Consider the following 19,587-nt stretch of genomic DNA (forward strand, 5'->3'; position numbering starts at 1 on the left):
AAGCCTGCATTCAGGAGTCACCCCACAAAATGCTTCTTAAGTGAATGCTCCTAAAGCTCCAGAAACTAACCGCACAGCTCTAAGCTTTGGCTGGGGTTGACAAGAGCTACGGAGCAGCAGGTGCTGGGAGGCCCTCCCCACCTCGCCACCAGAAGCAGGGGGACAGAAGGGCCAGCGGTCTGCAGCCACTGTTCCCTGAGCCTTCGGTAGCTACCTGATCACCCCTCCTTCAGCACAGCTTTTCATGTTCCATGCACTGCCATCCAAATGAAATTTCACTTGGAAAAGTAGGATTCTGCTTCTCAGAGAAGAGGTAGGGCAGGGGTGAGGGGAAACAAGAGAAAAGTCTGTCTTAAAAGGACCAACTTTGAGAACAAAGGTGTGCCCTGTAACACGTATTCCCATGAAGCAAAGGTCAGGGTAACGCTGGGGGGAGGGTGTGTGTGTGTGTGTGTGTGTGTGATGACAGGGGTGTGTGTGTGTGTGTGTGTGATGACAGGGGTGTGTGTGTGTGATGACAGGGGTGTGTGTGTGTGTGTGTGATGACAGGGGGGTGTGTGTGTGTGTGTGTGATGACAGGGTACCCAGGACGTTCCTGCCAAAAACACAACTGGAGCATGTAGGAGATCCTTCGCGGTGCTCCCAACACCTTCCAGAGAAGACCCCGGAAAGGAGACAGTGCTGACGGTGGGCAGCACAAGGCCTCCTGACCCGGCGTCCACCGCTTCAGCCCATCAGTCCCAACAGACCCGTGAAGTCAGCTCCACACACATGGCAGACATGACCCACACTGGACGCTGTCTCATTACGCCATAGAGACACGGGCCCTGCCTTCGCCACCCGCAAGCTGTGTGATCTTCAGCACATTTCTCCACCTCTCTCAGCTTATTTTCCCCCTGTAAAAGGGAGACAGTAAGTCCCACAGAGACTAGTAGGACCACAACGTATGAAAATGCCTGTCTACACACCAAGGGCACAACAGCACACACACCTGATCAACACTGAGAGGTAACGTTTTGTGGCAACAGACATCTTTAAGTCAACAGTGCACCTAAAGCCTCATGTTTGGTAGATGGACCCGAGGGTAAGACTGCACACGGAAGTCCCAAGCAGCTGTCTCCATCTTCAGCACCGCTTTACATACGCTGCTCTCGGAATGCGGCATGCTGCATCAGCAAGCCTGCCTCTGTCCCTGTGGTCAGGAGTCCGCTTCCCAGAGCACCCCTTCCAGTCCTTCAGCCGGCGGCAGGCAGTCTTCATGCCCCCGTGTTCTCTGTGGGTCTATCACCAGGACCAAACCGCTTCCCAGTGTGTGACGCCCCCCTCCCTCCCTTCCTGCTCCTCCGCCACCTGAGGCCTGCAGGTTGGGAGATGTCTCCAGGCTCGGAGAAGAACACAGCAGGTTTCCCCTGGGGCAGACACCCTGCACTCCAGAGCCCAGTAACTGCTCCCACAGGCCTGCCTCACTCGCATCAGAGAAAGCAGACCCAGGAGCCACGACTCCAGAGCAGGCGGGTTAGCTAGGTTGTAGGCAGTGCACAATATAAAGGAAACTTATGGGCAGACAGTGTAGAGATGGTGATAACTGGTCAGATCTACGAGGACCTCTGGAAAAACAAAGGAAAAAACTCCAGGCAAAAAATGACTTACCTAGACCCTGAGCAGCACAGCTCAGGCTGGACCCCCACAGCTAGAGGGCCCCTCGACTCTTCCTCCCAAATCCTCCACTAGAGCCAACAGGTACAAGTAGTTCTTATAACCGACTCAGTTTATACAAAGTAATTAATTGCAAAAGCAAAGCCCTCATTCTAGTAGTAATTCCTCAAGAGAATGAAAAGCTGGGTTTGCTACACAAGGAACAGGTTTACGGACTTTTGAACCGAGAGTGCCCCCTGTTGGTAACCACTGGTTATACTGCCCCTAAAATGCCTGGATTTTGGGGGGTCAGGTGAGCAGAAAGCACGTCCCTGAAAAGGCTTCCTAAGGTTCCTCTATTCCTTATGGAAGGAATCTACAATCAAAAAAGGATATCTTTTTGATTCTATATATATATATACATAGGATATATTCAATATATATTGGATATATTCAATCAAAAAAGTTCCCTCTGTGCAGGGCTGAGCAGAGGTCTGTGTGGTCCAAGGCAAGCTCCGACGCAGCAGGAGGCTGTCCTGGCTTGTGGGGCCTACGGTCGCCCTCGGGGACGGGCGAAGGCTGGGGCTTGGCCTGTGCCTCCAGACCAATGGCTCAGGCTAAGCTTAAGCCCACTAAGAGAGGGAACGTTATACTGCAAATCCCTTGACTCTGCAGGTAGGAGCTTCATACTTCATCCGGACAAGATAAGTATTTTGCAAAAATAAAACCAAAGACGGACTCACATTAAGAGTTCAGAACACTGAGCTTACACACAGGGAGCTGCACTCTGGGAAGCCACCTGAGTGTCACGTGGACACATCTGCACAAGTGGGCACAGGAGCCGCTTGTCTTGGTAGCTGGGTGACTGAAGGACAGAGGGAACCCAATCCTGGAGGGGCTCAGTATCAGCCCCAACTTGGTGCCCCTTCAAGAAAAACAGGAGGGGGTATGCCAGAATGAGAGGCCCTTCCACCCCCAACAACTTCTCAGAGAACCAGTGACACTACCTCCAAGAAGCAGACAGTTTTCAGCTTCTGGGCCAGGAGGCGCGCTGCGACACGTGAGTTCTCAGCTCAGTCACCTGGCTGCCATACAGGACTGAGGAACACGACCGTGCTGAGCAGTTACTGATGAGCTGAGGACAGCTGTAATGGCCCTCACCCCGAGGCCCGTGCCCCTCGCGGCTCCCAGGAGACAAAGCGGGGCAGGGCTGAGACGGCCGGCAGGAAGCAGGCACTCACCTCTGCTCTGGGCTGCTGCTGGGGGGCCGGGGGGCCACAGACTTGCCCTCCGCCGTCTCAGGGCTCTCCTCCACGTCCTTACAAGCAGCATCTTGAGAGGTAGACAGTTTTCCTTCCTCACTGCATAAAGAGGGTGACAGGCAGCGTGAGAGGCCAAGGTGGCACCAGCAGGCGGAGGATGAGGACGCATGCGATGGCTCTGAAGTCATGGTGGCCGTGGAGCCAAGCCCCGGGGCTAAGCATGCTCGGGGAGGGGGCGCAGGGGCCACAGACACGCCGGGGAGACCACGGAGCGGGAGGACCACACACGTGGGAGCTGAGAGAGGGACGATGTGATGCGGTTGGTGTCTGGTAAAGAACAGCCCTGCGGCACTGTACATACCGGTAGGATCTCAACACTCTGAGGCCAAGGGTGCAAAACAGAAAAAGAAATGGACAAGACTTTCAGAATACTCCTAAAATGAGGTGTTTGGGGGAATACTACGCCCACGACTGCACATAAGCAAAACTGCAGGCTCGGAGGAGGTGTCAAATGAACCTGTTTGAAGGAACGAGTCTTCAGTTAAAGGTTTTGCGCCCAGGGCCAAGCCCCCCATCGGCTTGCTGGCTGAGGTCCCGGAAGCAGGAGGCCATGCAGCTGAGCCAGGACCAGCTTCTCGAGCTGTCTCTGACAAGGCCTGAGAAGGACAAACCGTGGCGGGAGAGAGCGGGAACAGTGGCCAGGAGCGAGGCAAACCGAGCCTTAGGGGTCAGAGGACTTGGGGACATGAAACACCCCTTCAACGCTCCTGGCGTCTCCACTGTCTGGGGACTAGAAACTTAAGACTTTTGCCTATTCTGTCTGGATTTCCCTTTTTTTTTGGTGACACAATTCAAGACAGCACTAAACGGAGCTTGAGGGCAGCTACAGGTCCCACCATCCTTAGTGCTGGGTCCTATCTTCGACCTGCTTGTGAGAAACCTCATTTTAGGATGACTTCTGAGTGGCTTTCAGATGGCTTGGGGCAATACATTTATGGGAAGGGACCCGAAGTCTAGCCCATTCCTCCTCCTAATTCATCCCTACTCTCCATTCCCTGCTCAACACTGCTATGCTGATGCGTTCCATGCCTGTTACCTTCATTGTTGTAAAATGTACAGTCATTTTACCCATGTGGATTCTGAGACACGTGACTAGCCGTGAATCGCACCCTCCCTGCCCTTGGGACGGTCCCAGCTCAGCTGGGAGCTCCGCCTGCCCTGCTGACTGGAGCACAGCACCCCGAGGCGCCCACCTCCCGTCGCACAGCGCACCTCGCAGAGACCAGAGCCTGTACACACAAAGCCGCACAGTCGCCACTGCCTGCCTCCGGCCCAGGGTACCCACTCGTGCCCCTCTCAGGCTTCACATCCAGGACTGGAAAACAGTCATCTTTCCAACTACAAGGAAGCCCCCACTGCCCCCGAGAATGACTGCCCCGGTCAGCATCCACCACGAGCAGGGCCTTGGGGCTCCTGCGGCCCCACACCCACCAACACTCACGCTCCCCACTGTTCCCCTCCTGCTGCTCTAGTAAGATGTGTCTGAGTTCTCAGAATCTGAGTTTTTCTTCTTTTTGCCCCTTTGGGTTTCCTTGTCTATAAACTGCCTGTTGCTATTTTTTGCCTGTTTTCCGATATGGATTTTCATTCTTTTCCTTACTGGTTTGAATATTAAATGCTAATTTCCGGCTGATTTAGAACTGTAAACTTTTCCCCCTTAATCTGCCATTTGCCTCTTAATTTTGTCTACAGTAATTTATCAACCAGAAATTCTTCACCGTGATGTAACCCAATCCTATTCTCTGCGTGAGGTTTATGCTTTTAAAGGCAGTTTGTTTTGTTTCAAAAAAGAAGCCCCTTACTGCCCTCAGGTCAGAACACTGTGTTTTCTTCTAACTACCATGAGACTGACCACACCACTCCATCCCAGTACTGCATTTTCCCATCTGGAAAGTGGGATGATAACCATGGTGCTTTCAGTTTTAATCATATACAACTTTTTTTTCCCCCAAACGCTTCATCAAAAATGTCAAATGATTTCTTCATTCTGTTAATATGCACTGAATTACCCAGACAGATTTTCTAATGTTGAACCATCTTTACAATTCAGGGATAAACTAACGGATCATTATGAAGTATTTCTGGTATACCTTAAGGATGCTGAACCATCTTTACAGTTCAGAGATGAACCAATCATTACGAATTTTTTGTGTATACTATTAGGTTCAGTTAACAGATATTTCACATAGGATTTCTGCATTTAGTTTGCCTGTAAGTGACATAAGCTGATCATTTTCTGTAATTATTTTCATCTGGTTCTGGAATTAGGTTTTCACCGCTTCATAAAAAGGTCCAGGCAGTTTGGGCACGTTTTCTATTTTCTGTAACAACTTAGGAATTAATAGATTAACATGTAACATGCATGAGACAGCACTGAATTGGCACCGTCACTGACATGGCCTGGCCCATTAGTCAGTCCACTTTTCCCTCTGCAAATGCCTTGTTTGTATCCTCTGTCAAATTATAAAAGTTATTTACTGTCTCGTCCTTTGATATTAGGTTCCCCCTATATCCTGTGTGTTTCTTTGCTAGTTATGACTTGTCTTTTCTTTCACTTTATTGTGTCTTTTAGAAGACTAGAAACTTTGTCTTTCATACCCATACCGAGAACAGAGGTTTAACTTGTTCTCTTACATGGATATTTACAATCTACCCGTCCCTTCTCTCTTCACTGTCACCTGACCACATCAGTACGGGTCTGCTCGCACAGCCCTGCACCACGGCCACGGCATCGTCTTAGCAACAGTGAGCCCTGACAGCTACCACGGTGAGGCCCCTCACTCTCCTCTTTACAGTGATCCTGCTCTTCACGGCTCTCCTCGGTCTTCTCTGAAAATTACAATCAGTTTCTCCCTTTCATAAAAAACTCCATTGAGATTTTGAGGAGAAATCCATTGAGAAGCAATGCCAAAGTTAGCAAACGTGCTGTGAAGTCACTTCGTCGCGTCTTGACTCTTTGCGACCCTACGGACTGTGGCCCACTAGGCTCCTCTGTCCATGAGATTCTCCAGGCAAGAACTGGAGTGGGTTGCCATGCCCTCCTGCAGGGGCTTTCCTGACCCAGGGACTGAACCCGCACCTCTTACGTCTCCCGCACTGGCAGGCGGGTTCTTCACCACGAGTGCCACCTGGGAAGCCCTTCTGGCAAACATGGTAATCAGCAAACTCTCAAAGGTCGTAATAACCCGGAGAACCACGATGGTGTGGTCACTCACCTCCAGCCAGACATCCTAGAGTATGAAGTCAACTAGGCCTTAGGAAGCATTTCTATGAACAAAGCTGGTGGAGGTGATGGAATTCCAACTAAGCTGTTTCAAATTCTAAAAGATGATGCTATGAAAGTGTTGCACTCAATACACCAGCAAATTTGGAAAACTCACCAGTGGCCATAGGACTGGAAAGGTCAGTTTTCATTTTCATTCCAATCCCAAAGAAGGCCAATGCCAAAGAATGTTCAAACTACAGTACAACTGCACTCATTTCACATGCTAGCAAGGTAATCAGTACATGAACCGAGAACTGTCAGACGTACAAGATGGACTTAGAAAAGGCAGAGGAACCAGAGATCAAATTGTCAAGATTCTTTGGATCACAGAGAAAGCAAGGGAATTCCAGAAAAACATCTACTTCTGCTTCATTGACTATGCTAAAGCCTTTGACTGCATGGATCACAACAAACTGTGGAAAATTCTTAAAAGAGATGGGAATACCAGACCACCTTGCCTGCCTCCTGAGAATCCTGTATATAGGTCAAGAAGCAACAGTTAGAACAAGACATGGAACAACAGACTGGTTCCAAATTGGGAAAGGAGTATGTCAAGTCTATACACTGTTACCCTGTTTATTTAACTTCTATTCAGAGTACATCAAGTGAAATGCCAGGCTGGATGAATCACAAGCTGGAAGCAAGAGTGCTGGGAAAAACATAAACAACCTCAGATATGCAGATGATACCACCCTAATGACAGAAAGTGAAGAGGAACTAAAGAGCCTCTTGAGGAAAGTGAAACAGGAGAGTGAAAAAGCTGGCTTAAAACTCAACATTAAAAAACTAAGATCATGGTATCCAGTCCCATCACTTCATGGTAAACAGAAGGGGAAAGAGTGGAAACAGTGACAGATTTTATTTTCCTGGGCTCCAAAATCACTGCAGATGGTAACTGTAGCCATGAAATTAAAAGATGCTTGCTCCCTGGAAGGAAAGCTATGACAAACCTAGACAGCATATTAAAAAGCAGAGACATCATTTTACTGGCAATGGTCCATAGAGTCAAAGCAATGGTTTTTCCAGGAGTCATGTACAGATAAGAGAGTTGGACCATAATGAAGGCTGAGCACCAAAGAATTGATGCTTTTGAATTGTAGTGCCGGAGAAGACTCTTGAGAGGCCCTTAAACTGCAGGGAGATCAAACCAGTCAATTCTAAAGGAAACCAACCCTGAATATTCATTGGAAGGACTGAAGCTCTAATACTTTGGCCACTGATGCTGGCAAAGACTGAGGGTAGGAAGGGAAAGGGGCAACAGAGGATGAGATGGTTGGATAGCATCACCAACTTAATACACAGGAGTTTGAGCAAACTCTGGGAAATAGTGACGAACGGAGAAGCCTGGTGTACTGCAGTCCCTGGGGTCACAGAGTCTGACACGATTCGGTGATTGAACAACAAGGAAACACGGTACTGATGTCTCCCCCTGTGCATTTAGGTCTTTCGGTCTCAGATACAGACAAGGTTTAACTTTTCATGTAAAGGGGAGGGGGCACATCTAAGACATCTTGTGCTGGCTTCTAAGATGCAATCGACTTGTGCGTGTATTCAATAAACTTGCTAAACTTTACTAGCAATTTTAATGTTTACATACAGATTCCACTGGAATTTTTATATAGCAAGTTGTAAGCTACAAATAATCTGCAGTCATGGGGTCGCAAAGAGTCAGACACGACTGAGTGACCAAGCTGACCCTGCAAATAAACAATAACCATTTTACTTCTTTGGAATCTGTACGCCTTTTATTTACTTTTATTTTATGCTGCTTGTGCTAAGACCAGCAGCACAGTGCTGACGAGAAGCAGTAACTGCAGGGCTCACTGTCTGTCTTGTCTTTGAAAATGAGTATTTCTTCAAAATAATGTTTCACTGTTAAGAATTGAGTCCGCTGTGGATTTTCAGTGGACACCTTTATCAGTAGCTGCTTCTTATTCCTAGTTTGCTAAACGGTCACAAATAGCTTTAATTTTTATCAAATGTTTTTTTACCTACTGAAAGTCCAAAAGGTTTCCAACCTTTTATCTATGAATTACCATCAGTAATCTTTAAAATGCTGTAATATCCTTGCATTCATGAGATACACCCTTGGTCATGAGTTAAAACCACACTGCTAGATTCGGTTTGCCACCTCGTAACTTTAAAGTATCTACATACAGACCCACGCGTGAGCTCAGCCCACAGTCATCTCTTCTTTCATGCTTTGTTTCGCGTTGGCTTCTCAAGCTGGGACGCGTTATTCTTGTGATACGAAAGGGTCTGTGTACGATGGAGACCAGAGCTCTGAGCACCGAGTTAGCTGCAGTCTGTGGGTTTTGGTAGAACCTTTTTCACTAGTTTTTCAGCTTTGCTTTTAATTTGCATTATGATTCCTTTTTTGACACATAAGTTTACAAGTGAGGGTAATTTCCAAATACGTTTTTGTAAGCTATCATTCTGTCATGAATTCTGCTGGCTGCATTGTATCTGGAGGAAATGATCTGTATAAGACCCGAACTTATGGTTTAGATGGTCCCAGCTTTGTTGCCTGTATCCAATTCCTGTTTCTAGAGGTATGTCGTCAGTTCTTCAAACTCATGTATTTTGAATCCGATCAGTCTTTTCAACCTTTAGTCTTCAAAATACTATTCAAAGGGGAAGGGCACAGACACCGAGAGAGCCAAACTCCATCTCTTTGTTAAGACTTAATAAATTTAATGGAAATAATAGAACAATGTCAGGCTAATGTCTGAATCCACACTGCAACCAAATTACAGATGTTAGTATTTGTGGCTTCTCCTCCACCACCCTCCCGACAACCTGAAGCTGCCAGTATGACCGAGCCTGGTTACCTTTTGAAGACCGCAGTTTCTGTCTTGGCATCTACAGTGAGGCTGAGAGTTTCCTTCATGCCGCCATTCATCACTGTCTCAGTTACCTTGTCTGTACTTTCTGCATCCTCCTCGCCGTCGGAGCTGGCTTCCATGGCCACACTGCCTGGCGCTGAAAAGAACACACAGCTGATGGTCACGTGCATCAACAAGGACTAGGACCTGCCGCCCCCTGTGCAGACCCTCCCACCCAGCGCCACCTCAGCTGTTTGGAGACAGAGACATGAGATGGTCTGCCCGCTGCTGCCTCTTTATGATGCCCACGAGACAGAAGCTGCAAGGGTCACTGACTACAGCCCAGGACCAGCTAGACCACCGGTCTCCCCGCTACCTGCACACTCAACTGTCCTCAGATGACTGCCCTGCCCCTCACTGCTCCAGCTGCCAACAGAGGGCAGAGTAGGCGGCCGAGTATTCTGTAGCCACAACCCATCATTCGGCCGGCACTGTTCTCGTTCACCCTGCACCTCTCGCTTGTCCACGACTCAGGTCCTGTTTTCCCTGTCTGCTAAATTACCTTGATGGGGTTCTCTGTGGGTCATTGTTTGCCCTATGAGAGGGAGTCATGTGGTAAACCGCTGATGAGCATCTGAATTCACACCTGGCCTCAGAGGCCAGGTCAAACCACCCAGCCTGGGCCTGAGTTTTCTTATGAACAAAACTAGAGGTGTTTGAACCCCCTTACAGAACTGCTCAGGGATAAACTAGGTCATCTATATACAATGTGGCTCAGACAGTAAAGTGTCTGCCTACAAGGCGGGAGACCCGGTTTCAATCCCTGGGTGGGGAAGATCCCCTGGAGAAGGCAATGGCACCCCACTCCAGTACTCTTGCCTGGAAAACGCCATGGACGGAGGAGCCTGGTGGGCTGCAGTCCATGGGGTCGCAGAGTCTGACACGACTGAGCGACGTCACTTTCACTTTTCAGAAGAATGACAAAAGCAACACTGATCTCTGGGTTGCTCCTCCCCCTTGCCCCTGGGCTCTTGTGCCCACACACGCACCCGCATTTTCTGAGACCTTTTTGTCTCTGCCTTGTCAAGCCCTCCTTCTCGCCCCTTTACCAACTTCCCACAGCCCTAATCATGAGGCTGGAAACAGTTCAGGGCCCATGCAAACTACACCTGCCTATTCTGAGTAAGACAGCCACTGGACAACCTCAACCATTTCACCTGTTCATAAAGATGCAAAGAAATAAACCACCACACAGCCTGAAATGCACCCAGACAGCACCCCCCAGCAATAAGAGCACGGGGTGCAGCCAGGCCTGGAGCGCCCACCCAAGTGCTGGTCTCACCCCCCGGGTGCTGCAGGCCAAGACCTCGTCCTTTCTGGGCCTGTTTCCTTTCCTGTCTTGAGGGGACTGAACGACTGGCAACTTAGATACCTTACTCTTTCTATGATCAGCATGCTGTGGTTCTGGAATAAACACACAACTGCTTTTCGCCCAAAGCCCTGAAGATATCAGACCCACATCTCATTTTCCTGGGTCCTTTGAGCCCTTGAACTTTTTTAGAAATATGCTTTGTGGACAAAGACAACTCCCCAGATCTAGGGAACTCAGCGTCACGTTCCAGAGCGGACACCCGCCGGGAGAGCGTCCGCTGGCCCTGGACCCACCTTCCGGCTGAACGGCCAGCGCAGCCACACTGGGCGTCAGAGGGTCCATCGGCTCAGAGCTGGTTTCCATCTCCACTGGGGAATTACTCCTTAAAGCATCTTTCGTACTTATAGAAAAGAGAAAATTCAGAGGTGAGCAGTGGGAGACGGCCCTCAGGATCATCATTCACAGAAAACCTTTGAACACTAGTTTCAAATCCACTGTGGAGACACAGCTGGTTACAGACTCCAAGAAACACAAATGTGAGTGTGGACGGCAGAGTGGAGTGGCAGATGAGCCAGGGTGGGAGATGTTCTGTTGGGTCAGCAGGGCAGCGACACGGGGACTTCTTGGAGGTTTCCAGAGTCTCAAGATGCCCTCAAGCCCCTCAGGCTCACACAAGCACCAGGCTCCCGACAGGGACAGTAGTGCATACCCTGTACACTATCAACTGTATCTACAGTTCCATTTTTACAAAACTCCTATCACCTCTAGGCAAACTGCCCAGATGGCCTGGCCCTGTTGATGATGTTTAATGAGACAACATGGCCCGTGCACAAGGGCTTGTAAAGGGAAGCAGTTGCTTCAGCAGCATTCTCAAGTAACCAGAAGAGCAAGAGGCGGAAACCTGGCTGCCCTGTACCGGAGGAGAACCAGCATCTCCTTGTATCTTGGAGACATTTTCCATAAACCTCACTTCACCTCTGAGTAACGGCTTACTGCTATTATCAGAGGTGATATGAAGCAACGTGGGTTTTAGTCTCCTCTCCTGATTTGTCTACAATGGTAACTGCTAGCTCACATCGGGTTGTTTTCTAATCTTTGCCATTACAGCGACTATTTAAAAACATGTCTTGTTAGAACAGGGAAAGCAAGTCTTTCAAGTCAGGGGGTGGAAACCTCCACCCCATTTTTTCAGGAGACAAAATGAAACAACAGTAAGCAAATCAAAATAAGTGTAAGGAGACATGAAATCCATGGTTAATACTCAAAGCTGACAATATCATTCAGGAAAACTACAAAATGATCAGTTGCTGTTGCTCAGACTAATGTAATTAACAAGACTGACAGTCACATCTGACACACCTACCCCTAAATTTACAGTACTAGATTAGCTCCAAGCGGAATGTACGTTCAGTATCATCTATTAAATGCAAGGTACACGCAGCGTCTCCATAACGCTCTCCACGGAGGCGCCCCTCAGGAACTCCCGGGCTCCACCGTCAGCACTCTGCCCCTGACTCCCTGGGCCATCTCCTCAACCCACTTTATCATCCACTCCTCCTCCCAGCTCACCCAGGAGGAGAGCAGGGAGGAAGAGGGTGGTGCTTCCTCGTAACTCAGAGCTGTGTCTACATCCCCCCCGTTGATTTTTCAATCTTGTTTAAGGCACTGTATTCAACTGGGAACATGCCTCACGCCCGGTCCTCAGGTGGGAAGGATGGGAGAGCCGCGCACGCACTCACCTCAGGGAAGACGTGAACTCTGAGAAAGAAGCCCAGCCTGTCTCCTTCGTCGGTATAGGCTCCTCCGTGCTCCAGACGTCAGACCCCACGGAGTCTAAGGGAGCACCGTGCGTCGTCTCCATGGGGACATCAAAGTTGGCTGACCAGTTGGGTGCTAAAAAGGGGAGGAATTCCACTTTGAGAATGCTTCAGTAATTTAATGTAACACAAGTATTTTTCAAAACCAGATGTGCAGTGGTAAGTAAAGAAAAAAGACCGCAGGTGTGGGGCAAAGGGTATTCTAACAGACTGCTGGTGGGAGTGGATAAGCCACAACCACGTGGAGGGCCATTCGATAACGTCTATTATAAAACTGTGTGTTTCCTTTGATCCCTTAGCAATTCCCCTTTCTGTGATTTTTTTTCCAACAGCGATTAACACACAAGGATACAAAGTCACACAGAAAACAATACACTGATGTTAATTTCCTGACTCTGACAAAGGCACCAAGGTTACATGAACGCTTGGAGGAAGATGGGTGCAGGGCATACAGCCACTCCCTGACAATCTCTGCACCTTTTCTGCAAATCCAAAATGAGTATAAAATCAATAGTTTTGTAAAAGCATGTTAGTACTCAATCACAGTAAACTGGGAACAGCCTCAAGGCGTCCCACCCACCCCCAGTCCACAGTGGTGCTTCTCACAGCTGCCCTCACCCGAGCACGCACAGCAGCGGGCTTCCCGTGACACAAGGAGGAGTACAGACTTAGTCTCTGCCCGCCCCACCGCCATTCTGAAGTGACAAAGGTTTCTGTATCTAATGAGAAGAGACTGGGAGCTCCTGGAGAGCCTCAGGATGGGGACTGGGGGAGTGGGGCAACCGAGTGCTTAGAGGGTTGGAACTTTTGGCCCTTCCCTACCCCCCAACAACCTTCTAGAAGGGTAAGGGGCTAGAGGTCAAGTTAATCACTAATGACCAAAGATTTCACCAATCATGCCCCCTTAGCAAGGTCCCCATGAAGACCTAAGCTGCAGGGCTTCGGGGCTGGGGACAGAGGTGGCAGATGAGACTCCACTGGGGACCCAAGTTCCTGCCCATGGGACCCGCTGGACCCATCCTGTTCATCTGTAGCCTTTAATATATCAACTGGTAATGGTAGGTAAAGGGTTTTTCTGAATTCTATGAGCAGTTCTAGCAAATAATCAAACCCAAAGAGGTCATGGGAACTCCCAGTTTACAGCCAGTTGGTCAGAAGTACCGGCCGGGGGTGGGGGCGGGCGGCCGACTCGCGGGGCGAGCGAGCCCTAACCCGCGGGCCTGACTCAGACGGTCAGTGCCTTGGCTGAGCTGTGTGGGAGACTCACACATTTGGTGTCAGGAGTGAAGTTCTGAGAGCAGAGAGGAGCTCTGTTCCCGCTGGCTTGCTAGGTCCTGCAGGCACGGGAGAGTGCTCAGAGATGGGGGTGGCGGGACCGCGCGCCCTGTCTGTGCTGCTCCTCTCTTGCTGCGGTCTGGGTCCTGCCGGTCTGTCTCTGTTTAAATGTCGCCACCCGAGGTGTGTCCCTTCAGACGAAATCAGGTCTGCTTGCTCTCATCACACACCGTGCTCTTCCTTCTCAGTACCCCATGCTGAATGCCCAAATGCTTGCTGCGGACGAGCTGGCAGTGGGGACCACCGCTCTTTATCAGGGATGCTCTCTATCACAACTGGAGGCTCCAGGCTGTAAGGAAGGAATGCTAGGCTACGGGATCCGCGAGCTACTTGGGGATGCTCCTCAAGACAAACGACCAAGAAGGACCTGCGTGTAACAGAAGTGCTCCAACCTACAGACCTTCCCGGGACTCCAGGCAACCTACTCAGCTCCCCTGGGCTAGCTTTCCTCATCTTTTCACTTCCGATAAAACCATCTACTTAGTCCTGAGGGTTAAATGAGGGCCTCATCTAGCAGGTACTGAGGGAGGGCTGTTTCTGAGCTTCCTGCCCTCTGGTCTGTGTACCCACGCGGCAGGGCTCCATGGGCTCTGAGAAGAAATAGGACCTTAATGTCTGAAAACCTCACCTGCAACCTCAGAAAGTCAAGAAAGTGAAAGTGTTAGTCACTCAGTCATGTTTGACTCTTTGCGACCCCAAAGACTGTACCCTGCCAAGCTCCTCTGTCCATGGGGATTCTCCAGGCAAGAATATTGGAGCTTGTTGCCATTTCCTTCTCCAGGGGATCTTCCCGACCCAGGAATTGAACCCTGGTCTCCTGAATTGCAGGCAGATTTTTTACCATTTGTCACCTCCAGGGAAGGTGACAGGTATTTCTGCTGCCCACCATATGCAAAGTTCTGGACTCACTCCATCCAAATAAACCAGGCTACACAGAGATGACTGTTGTTAGTCATTTCCTATCATCATCATCCCAGGACAGTCTTTCCCAGACTAGCTCCCCAGAATTACTCTAACATTAACTGTTGAGAAACTCTTCTCAACAGTCAAGAAAAACTGTGGAAGAAGCCGCAGAGATTGGGTGGACGGCGGAAGCTCTCAAGTCAGAGGCTGAGGCAGCTCAGAGCCCTGGAGGGGAGCACTCCCCACCCCTGGTCCCACCTCAACCCCAGCTGACCTGCCAGTGCAAAGAAAGCTTTCCCAAGCAGCAAGGTCAGGAGGGCTGAGACCTGCGAGGCCATGCCCTGTGGGTGAACATCACACCCCCGCCCTTTGTCTCTCCCTGTCCCCACACCCAGCTCCAGAGACACCAGGACAGTGGGAGTGAGTCACACCAAGTGTATGGTCTCTCCCCAAGACACTTATCACCCACTCAGCGATCTCACAGATCCACAGACTCCAAAATACCACTCAGCCTTAACAAAGAATAATAAAATCCTGCTACACACTTGAACATGGATGAACCTGGAGGGCACCATGCTAAGGAAAGTAAACCAGTCACAAAAAGACAAAATACTCCATGATTCCACTTAGGATGAGGTCCCTAGGAGTCAAATTCAGAGACAGAAGGTAGAACGGTGGTGGCCAGGGGCTGGGGGAAGGGGAGTGGCGAGTGCTGTTTATGGGTATAGCTTCAGCTTTGCAAGGTGAGAAAGTTCTAGAGGCTCCACTGCACAACAGTGTGAATACACAACACTACTGAACCACACAGGTGAACACACACACACACACACACACACAAGCCGAGAGCTCAAGGCCTCCAGCCGCCTGCCCCCGCTCCTGATGAGCCCCCGCTCCTGATGAGCCCCCGCTGTTTCTCACATCTCACACTGAGTCTCGCTGCTGGTCTTCCTGTCCCCAAGCACACTTTCCAATCCAGCTTTCACACTGCTACCAAGAGTAATCATGTCAAAATAGATAAATTAACGGGATTCTTAGTAAAATCCTTAGGAGGAGGATTACAACCTCCAAAATAAAATTCTCCTTCCGGCCTCTGGCCTCATCTCCACCATCCCACCCTTCCTGAGCTGCAATCACCAGCGACGGGTCCCTGTGCCTTCCTAGGAGCAGTTTTCCTGCAAGCGGACTCATCCTTACTTGTCCTCAGGACACACCCCGTCCTCTGGGAGGGCTCTGCAGAGGCCTGGGGGAGCGGGGTCCCCGTTCTCCCCACACTCTCCATCTGCTCTGAGACCCTGGAGGCCGTGCCTGTGCCCCAGCTCCTGGCACACAGCAGGAACCTGACACAGGCCGGCTGGTGTGAACGGCATCATGACCTCCTAAAGGTGGTGAGCCGTGAAGGAGAGAGAGGACGGGGACCACGCGGGGTCTGCTGGATGCCTGCCAAGCTCCGAGGTCACAATGAGGTTGAACCTGACCCCCCAGAGTGGGGTTTCAGCCTCTAGAACCGAGGCATAAAAACCCTCCCAGGCAACAGGAAGCACTGTGGCCTGGAGGAAAGCCCCGGTATCAACCTACACGGCTACTTCATGTGAAAATCTGTCTGAACTTTTAGGCATTAACAGTATTTTTTTAAAAGGCCAGTCAACTTAAGTCTTCTTAGCAAGTGGTAAAACATAAATAAGCATTTAGCTGGGAAAATCTTAGGATTACAGGATTCATAAACTGTGAAGACCCTGTTTAAAACTGCTCCGTGAGGTACTTCCTGTGGTTTAGGAGCACTCCTGATTCTACAGTCTTCCCTCATCTTCCCAGAAGCTACAGTCTCTCCCCTTCTGCTCCAGTTCCCAGTCCCTGCAGCCGGAGGATGGACCTACAGATGTGTTGCTGTCCTCTACCCAGATGCACACAGAGGGCTTCCAAACCATAGAGACACCCTCTCATCAAAGGTGTGACTGGTTCCTCCCATCAGGCCTGGCCCCCGAGACGTAAACCTCCAAGGGAACTCAAATGACACCGTGTGCTCCCACTTAACTACCCTTCAGAGGCTGTCCCAGGTTCTGGGGCCACCTCCACACACAGCGCTGACAGAGAAGGTGGCGACTTACGTTCGCTCAGGTCTACCTCCATTTTGTCCTCCGTGTTGGCAGTGCTGGATTCAAACAAGTCTTGTTTTGCTCCATCTTCTTCCTCAGAGTCTGTACTTTCCTCACTGTCTGTACTCCCCGAGCTAAGGAGAAAAGTCCAAAATATTACTGCTGCACATCGGCCCCCAGCTAAATCCAAGGTTCAAAAAGACATCCCACACCAAAACACTGTGCTGCGCTTCACCTGGGTCCCACGTGCCTGTCACTGTCAGGACTCGCCCCACCCGGGGACCAGTGGCTACCAGTGGGGCTGTGCTTGCAGACTGCTGGGAAACCTTGCAGCTGCCTGGTGTGGAGGTGCCCCCTGGTGGCGAGAGTCCGCACTTCCCTCACGACCAAAGATGCTGAGCTGCTTCTCACGTGCTCACCTCCTGTTCTCAAGCATCTTTAGCCTATTTTACGGAGAAGGCAATGGCAACCCACTCCAGTACTCTTGCCTGGAAAACCCATGGATGGAGGAGCCTGGTGGGCTGCAGTCCATGGGGTCGCTAAGGGTCGGACACGACTGAGTGACTTCACTTTCACTTTCATGCATTGGAGAAGACAATGGCAACCCACTTCAGTGTTCTTGCCTGGAGAATCCCAGGGAGGGTGGAGCCTGGTGGGCTGCCGTTTATGGGGTTGCACAGAGTCGGACACGACTGAAGTGACTTAGCAGCAGCAGTCTATTTTAAAAACTGGGCTGTCTTTTCTCCTTACTATAGAGTTTGGAGAGCTCTTCATATGCTCTACATTAATGAGATACATGATTCGCAAACTTTGTCTCTTAGTGCATATGCCTTGTGCTTGCGTTAACATTGTCTTTTGAAGAATATCAGTGTTCAGTTTTGATAAAGCTTAACTTACCACAATTTTTTTTCACGTATAGTGCTTCTGGTGTTCTATTTCAGAGATCTTTGCCTCACCCAAGGTCACAAAGATTTTCCAGTACTAAAGTTTTCTGTGTCTGATTCAGACATAAGATCCATTTTTGGTTACTACATATACGTAGTAAGCGTACAGAGAACAAGGTCATTTTCCCATATATAACGCCCAACTACTCTAGCTCTGTTTCTTCAGACGCCTACCCTCTCTCCACTGATATGCCTCTGCACTGCTACCATCAATCAGATGTCTGTGTGTGTGTGTAGGCCTATTTATGGGCTCTCTATTCTGTCCCCTGATGTACCCATCTGAACTACTGGACCTAGAAGTCAGGCAGTGTTAATACTGTTCTTTATGAAAGCTGTTTTGGCTATTCTAGGTCCTTTGCATCTTCACATAAATTAAAAAATCAACTTATCAACAGCTACCAAAAAACCTGCTATGATTTTGTTTAGAACAGCAATGATTCCAGATCAATTCAGATCTGGGGAGAACTGGCATCGTAATAATATTGTCTTCCAAATCATAAACATTTATCAAGCCTTGATTTCTCTCAGCTGTTCTTAGTGTATGAGCCTTGCACATCTTCTGTCAGATTTGTACATATCTAATATTTTGATGCCACTGTGAATAGTACTATTTAGTAATTTTAATTCCAATTGTTGGCTGCAGTATGTAGAAAAACAATTACACTGATCCAAGATTGTGCAATCTTGCTAAACCCACCAAACTATTCTAGGAGTCTTTTTGCAGTTCCCAACAAACTTTCTACATAGATAGTCACGTTGTCTGTGAATAATGGTAATTTTTACTTTTCCTTTCCGATCAGATACCATTTATTTCCTTTTCTTGACTCACTGCACTGGCTAGCGTCTCTAACACAAACTGAAAAGCAGAGGTTAAGAACAGGCATCCTCATAGTGTTCCCAGTCTTGGGAGGAAATCATTTAGTCTTTCACCATTAAGTGGGATGTCAACTGGTAGGTTTATGCACAAGCTTTAAGCAAACTGAACACATTCCCTTGTCTCCAGTTTGCTGAGCAGCCCTACCAGAAGCAGATGCTGAATTCAGCCACATGCCTACTGACTTTCAAATGTTAAACCAAGTCTGCACTACTGGAATAAATCTTGCATGGTCATGATGCACCAATGCTGCCGACATTTCCTAAGATTTTTAAAGAAGCTTTTGTACCTGTGCTCTTTTCACACCATATAATGCAATGCCAGCTTCTGGTATCAAGTTACAAGGAGGTGGCTTCAGACCGTGAGACGGATACTATCCCCCTCCTTTTCAATTTTCTGAAAACTTCCGTAAAAACTGCTGTGATTCCTTCCTGAAACCTTTGGTAGAATTCACAAAGTCCTCTGGACCTTGAGTCTTTGTGCATGTATGTGAGAAGTTTTACACTAAAAATTCAACTTCATCAGCAGACACAGGACTATCTGGGTTATCATTTCTCTTTTTGGTTGAGGTTTGGTAGTTTGTGTCTTTCAAAGACCACCTAAGCTGTCAGATTTATTGGCAAAGAGTTGCTCCTTGTATTCCTTATTATCCTATTAATATCCGTGGAATCCATAGTGATGTCACCTGTCCTGTTCCTGATTATTAATAATTTTATCTTTTCTCCTTGATCCTTCTGTCTAGGAGGTATATCAATTTTATTAATCTTCTCAAAGAACAACTTTTAATTATGACCCATCGATTATCATGATTTTCTCTACTGTTTTTCTGTTTCATATTTCAGGCCATTTCTTATGGTGGAAACTGAGGTCACAATAAGCTGTGTGGATCACAATAAACTGTGGAAAATTCTGAAAGAGATGGAAATACCAGACCACCTGATCTGTCTCTTGAGAAATTTGTATGCAGGTCAGGAAGCAACAGTTAGAACTGGACATGGAACAACAGACTGGTTCCAAATAGGAAAAGGAGTACGTCAAGGCTGTATATTGTCACCCTGCTTATTTAACTTATATGCAGAGTACATGATGAGAGACGCTGGGCTGGAAGAAACACAAGCTGGAATCAAGATTGCCAGGAGAAATATCAATAACCTCAGATATGCAGATGACACCACCCTTATGGCAGAAAGTGAAGAGGAACT

At 48.8% G+C, this 19,587-nt stretch overlaps 1 protein-coding gene across 8 annotated transcripts in view; it reads right to left on the reverse strand.

Annotated features, from left to right (window-relative positions):
* PPP6R3 (protein phosphatase 6, regulatory subunit 3) overlaps positions 1–19,587 on the reverse strand; it is a 125,659-nt gene that overhangs the window by 2,428 nt on the left and 103,644 nt on the right. For all 8 annotated transcript variants that reach the window (XM_010837662.1, XM_010837665.1, XM_010837664.1 and 5 more), the window contains 5 exons: positions 16,580–16,701; positions 12,159–12,312; positions 10,713–10,819; positions 9,054–9,204; positions 2,877–2,996 (listed from right to left, as the gene is read on the reverse strand). In XM_010837662.1, coding sequence (XP_010835964.1) covers positions 2,877–2,996; positions 9,054–9,204; positions 10,713–10,819; positions 12,159–12,312; positions 16,580–16,701 — 654 coding nt within the window. The remainder of the gene's footprint in view (positions 1–2,876; positions 2,997–9,053; positions 9,205–10,712; positions 10,820–12,158; positions 12,313–16,579; positions 16,702–19,587) is intronic.

The sequence above is a fragment of the Bison bison genome, unplaced genomic scaffold (assembly GCF_000754665.1).
Source record: "Bison bison bison isolate TAMUID 2011002044 unplaced genomic scaffold, Bison_UMD1.0 scf7180017864080, whole genome shotgun sequence".
In the NCBI taxonomy this organism is placed as follows: domain Eukaryota; kingdom Metazoa; phylum Chordata; class Mammalia; order Artiodactyla; family Bovidae; genus Bison; species Bison bison.